General features: G+C 37.0%; 1 protein-coding gene across 3 annotated transcripts in view; it reads right to left on the bottom strand.

Annotated features, from left to right (window-relative positions):
* The window catches only part of cfap92 (cilia and flagella associated protein 92 (putative)), a 182,738-nt gene that overhangs the window by 102,404 nt on the left and 66,420 nt on the right, over positions 1 to 13,914 (bottom strand). For all 3 annotated transcript variants that reach the window (XM_046333526.1, XM_046333533.1, XM_046333540.1), the window contains 5 exons: positions 13,248 to 13,432; positions 12,997 to 13,114; positions 12,531 to 12,802; positions 12,096 to 12,251; positions 9,859 to 10,214 (listed from right to left, as the gene is read on the bottom strand). In XM_046333526.1, the coding sequence (XP_046189482.1) occupies positions 9,859 to 10,214; positions 12,096 to 12,251; positions 12,531 to 12,802; positions 12,997 to 13,114; positions 13,248 to 13,432 (1,087 nt within the window). The remainder of the gene's footprint in view (positions 1 to 9,858; positions 10,215 to 12,095; positions 12,252 to 12,530; positions 12,803 to 12,996; positions 13,115 to 13,247; positions 13,433 to 13,914) is intronic.

Here is a 13,914-nt window from a genome sequence, read left to right as displayed (position 1 = left end):
ATTTGTCACAAGCGCCGAATACAACAGGTATAGACATGACCTTGAAATGCTTACTTACAAGCCCTTAACCAACAATGCAGATCAAGAAAGAGTTAAGAAAATATTTACCAAACTAAAGTAAAAAAAATATAAAAAATAACACCATAAAATAACAATAATGAGGCTATATGTGTTATCGACTGTACGTTAATTTATCAAGTGAAACTCTGTGTTGTTGTTTTTGTCGCATTGATTTGCTTTATCTTGGCCAGGTGACAGTTGTAAATGAGAACTTGTTCTCAACTGGCCTACCTGGTTAAATAAAGGTGTTCTCAACTAGCCTACCTGGTTAAATAAAGGTGTTCTCAACTAGCCTACCTGGTTAAATAAAGGTGTTCTGAACTAGCCTACCTGGTTAAATAAAGGTGTTCTCAACTAGCCTACTTGGTTAAATAAAGGTGTTCTCAACTAGCCTACCTGGTTAAATAAAGGTGTTCTCAACTGGCCTACCTGGTTAAATAAAGGTGAAATAAATACAAACATTTAAATATATATATACAGGGTGTGCCAGTACAGAGTCAATGTGCGGTGGTACAGGTTATTTGAGGTAATTTGTACATGTAGGTAGTGGTAAAATGACTATGCATAGATATGAGGCTATCTCACAGTATGATTTGGGATACCTTCAGAGACTCATGTACCACACTCCATGAGTACACAGGTACTGTGACGTCATACATCCAAGTCTGTGTAGAGACGTGTATCCCCACAAACAAATGGGACGTCATATGACAACAGCAAGCCCTTTCAAAAAACCAGCTTTACTACATAGGAAAAATAACTAGCTTTACTACATAGGAAAAATAACTAGCTTTACTACATAGGAAAAATAACTAGCTTTACTACATAGGAAAAATAACTAGCTTTACTACATAGGAAAATTAACTAGCTTTACTACATATGAAAAATAACTAGCTTTACTACATAGGAAAATAACTAGCTTTACTACATAGGAAAATAACCAGCTTTACTACGTAGGAAAATAACTAGCTTTACTACATAGGAAAAATAACTAGCTTTACTACATAGGGAAAATAACTAGCTTTACTACATAGGAAAATAACTAGCTTTACTACATAGGAAAATAACTAGCTTTACTACATAGGAAAATAACTAGCTTTACTACATAGCAAAAATAACTAGCTTTACTACATAGAAAAAATAACTAGCTTTACTACATAGGAAAATAACTAGCTTTACTACATAGGAAAAATAACTAGCTTTACTACATAGGAAAATAACTAGCTTTACTACATAGGAAAAATAACTCTGCCTACATCAGTGGAGGTAAAGAAAATACAAATCAGGAAATATGAACTGTGCTCTGCAATAAGGAAGGATAATCAATATGAACTGAGCTCTACAATAAGGAAGGATAATCAATATGAACTGTGCTCTACAATAAGGATAATCAATATGAACTGTGCTCTACAATAAGGATAATCAATATGAACTGTGCTCTGCAATAAGGATAATCAATATGAACTGTGCTCTGCAATAAGGAAGGATAATCAATATGAACTGTGCTCTACAATAAGGATAATCAATATGAACTGTGCTCTACAAGAAGGATAATCAATATGAACTGTGCTCTACAATAAGGATAATCAATATGAACTGTGCTCTACAATAAGGATAATCAATATGAACTGTGCTCTACAATAAGGATAATCAATATGAACTGTGCTCTACAAGAAGGAAGGATAATCAACATGAACTGTGCTCTACAATAAGGAAGGATAATCAATATGAACTGTGCTCTACAATAAGGAAGGATAATCAATATGAACTGTGCTCTACAATAAGGATAATCAATATGAACTGTGCTCTGCAATAAGGAAGGATAATCAATATGAACTGTGCTCTACAAGAAGGAAGGATAATCAATATGAACTGTGCTCTACAATAAGGATAATCAATATGAACTGTGCTCTACAAGAAGGAAGGATAATCAATATGAACTGTGCTCTGCAATAAGGAAGGATAATCAATATGAACTGTGCTCTACAAGAAGGAAGGATAATCAATATGAACTGTGCTCTGCAATAAGGAAGGATAATCAATATGAACTGTGCTCTACAATAAGGATAATCAATATGAACTGTGCTCTGCAAGAAGGAAGGATAATCAATATGAACTGTGCTCTACAATAAGGATAATCAATATGAACTGTGCTCTGCAATAAGGAAGGATAATCAATATGAACTGTGCTCTGCAATAAGGAAGGATAATCAATATGAACTGTGCTCTGCAATAAGGAAGGATAATCAATATGAACTGTGCTCTACAAGAAGGAAGGATAATCAATATGAACTGTGCTCTGCAATAAGGAAGGATAATCAATATGAACTGTGCTCTACAATAAGGATAATCAATATGAACTGTGCTCTGCAAGAAGGAAGGATAATCAATATGAACTGTGCTCTACAATAAGGATAATCAATATGAACTGTGCTCTACAAGAAGGAAGGATAATCAATATGAACTGTGCTCTACAATAAGGATAATCAATATGAACTGTGCTCTACAAGAAGGAAGGATAATCAATATGAACTGTGCTCTGCAATAAGGAAGGATAATCAATATGAACTGTGCTCTACAAGAAGGAAGGATAATCAATATGAACTGTGCTCTGCAATAAGGAAGGATAATCAATATGAACTGTGCTCTACAATAAGGATAATCAATATGAACTGTGCTCTGCAAGAAGGAAGGATAATCAATATGAACTGTGCTCTACAATAAGGATAATCCATATGAACTGTGCTCTGCAATAAGGAAGGATAATCAATATGAACTGTGCTCTGCAATAAGGAAGGATAATCAATATGAACTGTGCTCTACAATAAGGATAATCAAGATGAACTGTGCTCTACAATAAGGATAATCAATCTGAACTGTGCTCTGCAATAAGGAAGGATAATCAATATGAACTGTGCTCTACAATAAGGAAGGATAATCAATATGAACTGTGCTCTGCAATAAGGAAGGATAATCAATATGAACTGTGCTCTACAATAAGGATAATCAATATGAACTGTGCTCTGCAATAAGGAAGGATAATCAATATGAACTGTGCTCTGCAATAAGGATAATCAATATGAACTGTGCTCTACAATAAGGATAATCAATATGAACTGTGCTCTACAATAAGGATAATCAATCTGAACTGTGCTCTACAATAAGGAAAATCAATATGAACTGTGCTCTACAAGAAGGAAGGATAATCAATATGAACTGTGCTCTGCAATAAGGAAGAATAATCAATATGAACTGTGCTCTGCAATAAGGAAGGATAATCAATATGAACTGTGCTCTGCAATAAGGAAGGATAATCAATATGAACTGTGCTCTGCAATAAGGAAGGATAATCAATATGAACTGTGCTCTACAATAAGGATAATCAATATGAACTGTGCTCTACAATAAGGATAATCAATATGAACTGTGCTCTGCAATAAGGAAGAATAATCAATATGAACTGTGCTCTGCAATAAGGAAGGATAATCAATATGAACTGTGCTCTGCAATAAGGAAGGATAATCAATATGAACTGTGCTCTGCAATAAGGAAGGATAATCAATATGAACTGTGCTCTACAATAAGGATAATGAATATGAACTGTGCTCTACAATAAGGATAATCAATATGAACTGTGCTCTGCAATAAGGAAGGATAATCAATATGAACTGTGCTCTACAATAAGGAAGGAAAATCAATATGAACTGTGCTCTACAAGAAGGAAGGATAATCAATATGAACTGTGCTCTGCAATAAGGAAGGACAATCAATATGAACTGTGCTCTGCAATAAGGAAGGATAATCCATATGAACTGTGCTCTACAATAAGGAAGGATAATCAATATGAACTGTGCTCTGCAATAAGGAAGGAAAATCTATATGAACTGTGCTGTGCAACAAGGAAGGATAATCAATATGAATTGTGCTCTGCAATAAGGAAGGAAAATCAATATGAACTGTGCTCTACAATAAGGAAGGATAATCAATATGAACTGTGCTCTACAATAAGGAAGGATAATCAATATGAACTGTGCTCTACAATAAGGAAGGATAATCAATATGAACTGTGCTCTGCAATAAGGAAGGATAATCAATATGAACTGTGCTCTACAATAAGGATAATCAATATGAACTGTGCTCTGCAATAAGGAAGGATAATCAATATGAACTGTGCTCTACAATAAGGAAGGATAATCAATATGAACTGTGCTCTACAATAAGGAAGGATAATCAATATGAACTGTGCTCTGCAATAAGGAAGGATAATCAATATGAACTGTGCTCTACAATAAGGATAATCAATATGAACTGTGCTCTACAATAAGGATAATCAATATGAACTGTGCTCTGCAATAAGGAAGAATAATCAATATGAACTGTGCTCTGCAATAAGGAAGGATAATCAATATGAACTGTGCTCTGCAATAAGGAAGGATAATCAATATGAACTGTGCTCTGCAATAAGGAAGGATAATCAATATGAACTGTGCTCTACAATAAGGATAATGAATATGAACTGTGCTCTACAATAAGGATAATCAATATGAACTGTGCTCTGCAATAAGGAAGGATAATCAATATGAACTGTGCTCTACAATAAGGAAGGAAAATCAATATGAACTGTGCTCTACAAGAAGGAAGGATAATCAATATGAACTGTGCTCTGCAATAAGGAAGGACAATCAATATGAACTGTGCTCTGCAATAAGGAAGGATAATCAATATGAACTGTGCTCTACAATAAGGAAGGATAATCAATATGAACTGTGCTCTGCAATAAGGAAGGAAAATCTATATGAACTGTGCTGTGCAACAAGGAAGGATAATCAATATGAATTGTGCTCTGCAATAAGGAAGGAAAATCAATATGAACTGTGCTCTACAATAAGGAAGGATAATCAATATGAACTGTGCTCTACAATAAGGAAGGATAATCAATATGAACTGTGCTCTACAATAAGGAAGGATAATCAATATGAACTGTGCTCTGCAATAAGGAAGGATAATCAATATGAACTGTGCTCTACAATAAGGATAATCAATATGAACTGTGCTCTGCAATAAGGAAGGATAATCAATATGAACTGTGCTCTACAATAAGGAAGGATAATCAATATGAACTGTGCTCTACAATAAGGAAGGATAATCAATATGAACTGTGCTCTGCAATAAGGACGGATAATCAATATGAACTGTGCTGTGCAATAATGAAGGATAATCAATATGAACTGTGCTCTGCAATAAGGAAGGATAATCAATATGAACTGTGCTCTACAATAAGGAAGGAAAATCAATATGAACTGTGCTCTACAATAAGGAAGGATAATCAATATGAACTGTGCTCTACAATAATGAAGGATAATCAATATGAACTGTGCTCTACAATAAGGAAGGATAATCAATATGAACTGTGCTCTACAATAAGGAAGGAAAATCAATATGAACTGTGCTCTACAATAAGGAAGGATAATCAATATGAACTGTGCTCTACAATAATGAAGGATAATCAATATGAACTGTGCTCTGCAATAAGGAAGGAAAATCAATATGAACTGTGCTCTACAATAAGGAAGGATAATCAATATGAACTGTGCTCTACAATAAGGATGGATAATCAATATGAACTGTGCTCTACAATAAGGAAGGATAATCAATATGAACTGTGTTCTACAAGAAGGAAGGATAATCAATATGAACTGTGCTCTACAATAATGAAGGATAATCAATATGAACTGTGCTCTGCAATAAGGAAGGAAAATCAATATGAACTGTGCTCTACAACAAGGAAGGATAATCAATATGAACTGTGCTCTACAATAAGGAAGGATAATCAAAATGAACTGTGCTCTACAATAAGGAAGGATAATCAAAATGAACTTTGCTCTACAATAAAGAAGGATAATCAATATGAACTGTGCTCTGCAATAAAGAAGGATAATCAATATGAACTGTGCTCTACAATAAGGATAATCAATATGAACTGTGCTCTACAAGAAGGATAATCAATATGAACTGTGCTGTGCAATAATGAAGGATAATCAATGTGAACTGTGCTCTGCAATAAGGGAGGACAATCAATATGAACTGTGCTCTACAATAAGGATAATCAATATGAACTGTGCTCTGCAATAAGGGAGGATAATCAATATGAACTGTGCTCTACAATAAGGAAGGATAATCAATATGAACTATGCTCTACAATAAGGAAGGATAATCAAAATGAACTGTGCTCTACAATAAGGAAGGATAATCAAAATGAACTGTGCTCTGCAATAAAGGATAATCAATATGAACTGTGCTCTACAATAAAGAAGGATAATCAATATGAACTTTGCTCTGCAATAAAGAAGGATAATCAATATGAACTGTGCTCTACAATAAGGATAATCAATATGAACTGTGCTCTACAATAAGGATAATCAATATGAACTGTGCTGTGCAATAATGAAGGATAATCAATGTGAACTGTGCTCTGCAATAAGGGAGGACAATCAATATGAACTGTGCTCTACAATAAGGATAATCAATATGAACTGTGCTCTGCAATAAGGGAGGATAATCAATATGAACTGTGCTCTACAACAAGGAAGGATAATCAATATGAACTGTGCTCTACAATAAGGAAGGATAATCAATATGAACTGTGCTCTGCAATAAGGAAGGATAATCAATTCCTTGCAGGTAACCATGCTTGACAGAGGAAGAACAAGCTCCTTTTGAAGCTATATATATATATATATAACTCACTGTGTTTAGCCAGTCTATATATATATCTTACTGTATGGAGACAGTCTATATACATCTTAATGTATGGGGACAGTCATATATATATATATGTCTAACTGTATAGAGACAGTATATATATAACTTACTGTATGGGGACAGAGTATATATATATATATATATGTATTACTGTATGGAGGCAGTGTAACGTACTGTATAGAGACAGTCTATATACATCTTAATGTATGGGGACAGTCTATATACATCTTAATGTATGGGGACAGTCTATATATGTATCTACTGTATGGAGACAGTCTATATACATCTTAATGTATGGGGACAGTCTATATATGTATCTACTGTATGGAGACAGTCTATATACATCTTAATGTATGGGGACAGTCTATATATGTATCTACTGTATGGAGACAGTCTATATACATCTTAATGTATGGGGACAGTCATATATACATCTTAATGTATGGGGACAGTCTATATATAACTTGCTATATGGAGACAGTCTCTATATAACTTACTGTATGGAGACAGTCTCTATATAACTTACTGTATGGAGACAGCCTCTATATAACTTACTGTATGGAGACAGCCTCTATATAACTTACTGTATGGAGACAGTCTCTATATAACTTACTGTATGGAGACAGTCTCTATATAACTTACTGTATGGAGACAGTCTCTATATAACTTACTGTATGGAGACAGTCTCTATATATCTTACTGTATGGAGACAGTCTATATATAACTTGCTATATGGAGACAGTCTCTATATAACTTACTGTATGGAGACAGTCTCTATATAACTTACTGTATGGAAACAGTCTCTATATAACTTACTGTATGGAGACAGTCTCTATATAACTTACTGTATGGAGACAGTCTCTATATAACTTACTGTATGGAGACAGTCTCTATATAACTTACTGTATGGAGACAGTCTCTATATAACTTACTGTATGGAGACAGTCTCTATATAACTTACTGTATGGAGACAGTCTCTATATAACTTACTGTATGGAGACAGTCTCTATATAACTTACTGTATGGAGGCAGTCTCTATATAACTTACTGTATGGGGGCAGTCTCTATATAGAGTGCCTTGCGAAAGTATTCGGCCCCCTTGAACTTTGCGACCTTTTGCCACATTTCAGGCTTAAAACATAAAGATATAAAACTGTATTTTTTTGTGAAGAATCAACAACAAGTGGGACACAATCATGAAGTGGAACGACATTTATTGGATATTTCAAACTTTTTTAACAAATCAAAAACTGAAAAATTGGGCGTGCAAAATTATTCAGCCCCTTTACTTTCAGTGCAGCAAACTCTCTCCAGAAGTTCAGTGAGGATCTCTGAAATATCCAATGTTGACCTAAATGACTAATGATGATAAATACAATCCACCTGTGTGTAATCAAGTCTCCGTATAAATGCACTTGCACTGTGATAGTCTCAGAGGTCCGTTAAAAGCGCAGAGAGCATCATGAAGAACAAGGAACACACCAGGCAGGTCCGAGATACTGTTGTGAAGAAGTTTAAAGCCGGATTTGGATACAAAAATATTTCCCAAGCTTTAAACATCCCAAGGAGCACTGTGCAAGCGATAATATTGAAATGGAAGGAGTATCAGACCACTGCAAATCTCCCAAGACCTGGCCGTCCCTCTAAACTTTCAGCTCATACAAGGAGAAGACTGATCAGAGATGCAGCCAAGAGGCCCATGATCACTCTGGATGAACTGCAGAGATCTACAGCTGAGGTGGGAGACTCTGTCCATAGGACAACAATCAGTCGTATATTACACAAATCTGGCCTTTATGGAAGAGTGGCAAGAAGAAAGACATTTCTTAAAGACATCCATAAAAAGTGTCATTTAAAGTTTGCCACAAGCCACCTGGGAGACACACCAAACATGTGGAAGAAGGTGCTCTGGTCAGATGAAACCAAAATTGAACTTTTTGGCAACAATGCAAAACGTTATGTTTGGCGTAAAAGCAACACAGCTCATCACCATGAACACACCATCCCCACTGTCAAACATGGTGGTGGAGGCATCATGGTTTGGGCCGGCTTTTCTTCAACAGGGACAGGGAAGATGGTTAAAATTGATGGGAAGATGGATGGAGCCAAATACAGGACCATTCTGGAAGAAAACCTGATGGAGTCTGCAAAAAAATGGAGAATGGGACGGAGATTTGTCTTCCAACAAGACAATGATCCAAAACATAAAGCAAAATCTACAATGGAATGGTTCAAAAATAAACATATCCAGGTGTTAGAATGGCCAAGTCAAAGTCCAGACCTGAATCCAATCGAGAATCTGTGGAAAGAACTGAAAACTGCTGTTCACAAATGCTTTCCATCCAACCTCACTGAGCTCGAGCTGTTTTCTAAGGAGGAATGGGAAAAAATTCCAGTCTCTCGATGTGCAAAACTGATAGAGACATACCCCAAGCAACTTACAGCTGTAATCGCAGCAAAAGGTGGCGCTACAAAGTATTAACTTAAGGGGGCTGAATAATTTTGCATGCCCAATTTTTCAGTTTTTGATTTGTTAAAAAAGTTTGAAATATCCAATAAATGTCGTTCCAATTCATGATTGTGTCCCACTTGTTGTTGATTATTCACAAAACAATACAGTTTTATATCTTTATGTTTGAAGGCTGAAATGTGGCAAAAGGTCGCAAAAGAATACTTTTCACTTACTGTATGGGACAGTCTCTATATACTGTATGGAGACAGTTCTCAATGGGACACTGTAACTTACTGTATGGAGACAGTCTCTATATAACTTACTGTATGGAGACAGTCTCTATATAACTTACTGTATGGAGACAGTCTCTATGTAACTTACTGTATGGAGACAGTCTCTATATAACTTACTGTATTGAGACAGTCTCTATATATCTTACTGTATGGAGACAGTCTCTATATAACTTACTGTATGGAGACAGTCTCTATATAACTTACTGTATGGAGACAGTCTCTATATAACTTACTGTATGGAGACAGTCTCTATATAACTTACTGTATGGAGACAGTCTCTATATAACTTACTGTATGGAGACTGTGTCCCAGAGTCTCCTGACACCTTTATGTTTCAGTCCTTCCAGAACAAAAAGGTGGATTTGTTTATCTAGCAGGTGGAACCCCGTCACCACGTCCAAGTCACGGCTCTCCCTCTCCGGCGCCGCCATCTTGTAACACGACAATGCCCGCTCCACAGTCTCCTCTGATTGGTCCTCCAGATGGAACGCCACAGCATTGATCCTTAGTAGCTCCGCCCTAAGCCGTGACATCACCGGGACATTAGCGTACTTGAACAGGTATATGATGCGTCCGAACGGGCAGTCCCATGCCCCGTCACTGGTCCCACCTCCTCCCGTCAGAGGACAGGCAATCTCCACCTGCACCTAAATCAATCAATCAATCAAGTTGAGATCAATAAACTACTACTACTACCACTACTACCACTACTACCATTACTACCACTACTACATTTACATTTAAGTCATTTAGCAGGCGCTCTTATCCAGAGCGACTTACAAATACTACTACTATTAATACTACTACCACTACTACTATTAATACTACTACCACTACCACCACTACTACTATTACTACTACTACTATTAATACTACTACCACTACTAGCACCACTACTATTAATACTACTACCAGTACCACCACTACTATTAATACTACTACCACTACCACCACTACTACTACTACCACTACTACTATTAATACTACTACCACTACTAGCACCACTACTATTAATACTACTACCACTACTACTATTAATACTACTACCACTACCACCACTACTACTATTAATACTACTACCACTACTACTATTAATACTACCACTACTACTACTACCACTACTACTATTACAACCACTACCACTACTACTATTAATACTATTAATACTACTACCACTACTACTACTACCACTACTACTATTAATACTACTACCACTACTAATATTCATACTACTACCACTACCACCACTACTACTATTAATACTACTACCACTACTACCACTACTACTATTAATACTACTACCACTACTAGCACCACTACTATTAACTATGAATACTACCACTGCTACTATTAATACTACTACCACTACCACCACTACTACTATTAATACTACTACCACTACTACTATTAATACTACCACTACTACTACTACCAATACTACTATTAATACTACTACCACTACCACCGCTACTACAATTAATACTACTACCACTACTACTATTAATACTAGCACTACTACTACCACTACTGCTATTAATACTACTACCACTACTGCTACTACTACTACCACTACTACTATTAATACTACTATTAATACTACTACCACTACCACTACTACCAATGCCACTACTACTACTACTACTACTACTATTAATACTACTACCACTACTACTATTAATACTACCACTACTACCACTGCTACTACTACTACTGCCACTACTACTACTACTACTACCACTACTACTACCACTACTACTATTAATACTACCACTACTACCACTACTACTACTACTACCAATACTACTATTAATACTACTACTACTACAACTACTATTATTAATACTACTACCACTACTACTATTAATACTGCCACTACTACCACTAATAATACTACTACTACTACTACCACTACTACTACTACTACCACTACTATTAATACTACTACCACTACTACTGCTACCACTACTACTACCACTACTACTACCACTACTACTACTACTACTACTACTACTACTACTACCACTATTAATACTACCACTACTACTACCACTACTACTACCACTACTACTACCACCACTACTACTACTACTACTATTAATACTACTACTACCACTACTACTACTACCACTACTACTCCCACTACTAGTAATACTACTACCACTACTACTACTACCACTCCTACCAATACTACTATTAATACTATTACCACTACTACCACTACTACTACTACCACCACTACTACTACTACCACTACTACTCCCACTACTAGTAATACTACTACCACTACTACTACTACCACTCCTACCAATACTACTATTAATACTATTACCACTACTTCCATTACTACTACTACCACCACCACTACTACTACTACTATTAAGACTACTATTACTACTATTAGTACTACTACTATTACTACCACTACTACTATTATTACTACTATTAATTTTACCACTGCTACTAATACTACCACCACTACTACTACTGCTACTACTACTACTACTTCTACTATTCTACTACTACTATACCTTGAGCTGTGAATTGGCGTCAAAATAGTGTCCAGGCTGTTGCTCTGGCCCATCCACCCCTCCTGTCCCTGGCATGGAGGCCATTTTCCTCTCCCAGTCACTCCTCTCACTACTCAACAGCTGGGGCGGTGGGGAACAGCGGATCGGCAGGTTCACCTGGTCATGGAACGGGAAAGAACACTAAATATTCCCATCCAACTGGTTCTGGTGCTGAAAAGAAAGATGGATGAATGTACTAGAAAAATGACAAATGTCTGCCACGATCTTCCCACTGAGGTTTAAGTGAGTAGCACAAAGTCAGATCAATGTTGTTATATTGTGATATTGATTACTGCTTCTTTGGGAAAGAGCTAGAAAGGCATTTCACTGTACTTGTGCACGTGACAATAAAAACAGTGAACAGTCTTGTTTTTCCTTGATCAATGCTAGCTTCACCTTCAGACTCCTTTGTCCTTGTAGCAGGTCATTGAGGTTAAGCTTGGCGAGGCCACAGGGGTCATAGTGTTTGCTGTTCTCTCTGAAGGGGTGGTGATTGGTCCGTTTCCCAGAGACAGGGACGACACTGCTTAGCTTGTCATCATTGGGATATGTCCCAAACAGAGCAGGGCTGGTCGACACCTTCTCCAACTTCCTGTCTCTGTCGTGGACCTCAATCTCCAGCGGAGGACCTCGCAGGACCTCCAACAGCTCCCCGGGACTTAGCAAGCCTGGATTAGGTAGAGCTAGCAATAATAAAAGCTCAAACAATAGACAGATTTAGGAATCGCTGTAGCAGTAACATTAGCTTTAGCGATAGCTTTAGCGCTAATGATAGATAAAGCGATAACTGCATTTAGCGATAGCGATGATATGAATAGTGACAGTAAACAAATTCTTAAGGGCATGTTTGACAGTGCTCCACCTGTCATGATGACGTTGACGTCATTGAAGTAAACTTTAGTCCTGTGTTCCTGGCCTTTGGTCCGGTGCTTAGATGTGTTATGGAACTGGTACTGGCAGTACACTGGCAGACACTTCTCCTGACAGAAGATGTAGTAGAAGAGGAAAGGATGTTTGGGGTCAGCTGAGACAGTGTAGTGTTAGTACCTACAGTGTGTAGAAAGGGGCAGGCTGGGAGGGTCATGTTAGAGGTCAAGAGTTGGGGTATATTACCTCTAAGACATGGAAGGGGACAGGGGATGATGGCAGGGAGGAGGCTGACAGGATGGTGATGACTAGAGGGTTGAGTTCAGCCTTCAGCTTCTCAGAGATCAGAGGTCGGTCAAGTGTGATGTTACACAGACCCTCGTACACCCCAGAGGAATACGTCTCCAGGCAGTCAGTCAGACACCGGTCTCCTAACATACACAAATGAAAAAAAAGACAAGATTGACATACTTTACAACAAAACTGTTGTTCTTTATCTACGTTTTAGAACTACATTAACTTTGCCATGCCGATAGTAAAACATTTGATGTGTCTTTTCTTTGGTGTTGTGATACTGTGTTTAGCAGTGTAGTTGTAACTGGGGGATTTGGGGAGGGGCTACAGATGTTTCTAATTGGCTAGCCTTTAGCCACCAACCGGGTGTTTTGTTTTTCAGGGAAAATTGAGCTTTTAGGTGTTAGCAAGGCGACACTCCATCCTAACTCCTCCTCAACATTTACTGGATTGGTTGAACAGTGCAGAAGAAAACCATTTCCTTCCATTCCATCCAATTTCCCTTTCCTTCCATTCCATTTCCATTTCCTTCCTGTCATGTTTTGTCTTAGATTGTCTTGTCATTTTGCTTTTCCCTCTGTTCGTTTTCCCCCTGCTGGTCTTTTTAGGTTCGTTCCCC

Source organism: Oncorhynchus gorbuscha, linkage group LG03, assembly GCF_021184085.1.
Source record: "Oncorhynchus gorbuscha isolate QuinsamMale2020 ecotype Even-year linkage group LG03, OgorEven_v1.0, whole genome shotgun sequence".
NCBI classification, from domain to species: domain Eukaryota; kingdom Metazoa; phylum Chordata; class Actinopteri; order Salmoniformes; family Salmonidae; genus Oncorhynchus; species Oncorhynchus gorbuscha.
This window is presented reverse-complemented; position numbering and strand designations above follow the sequence as displayed.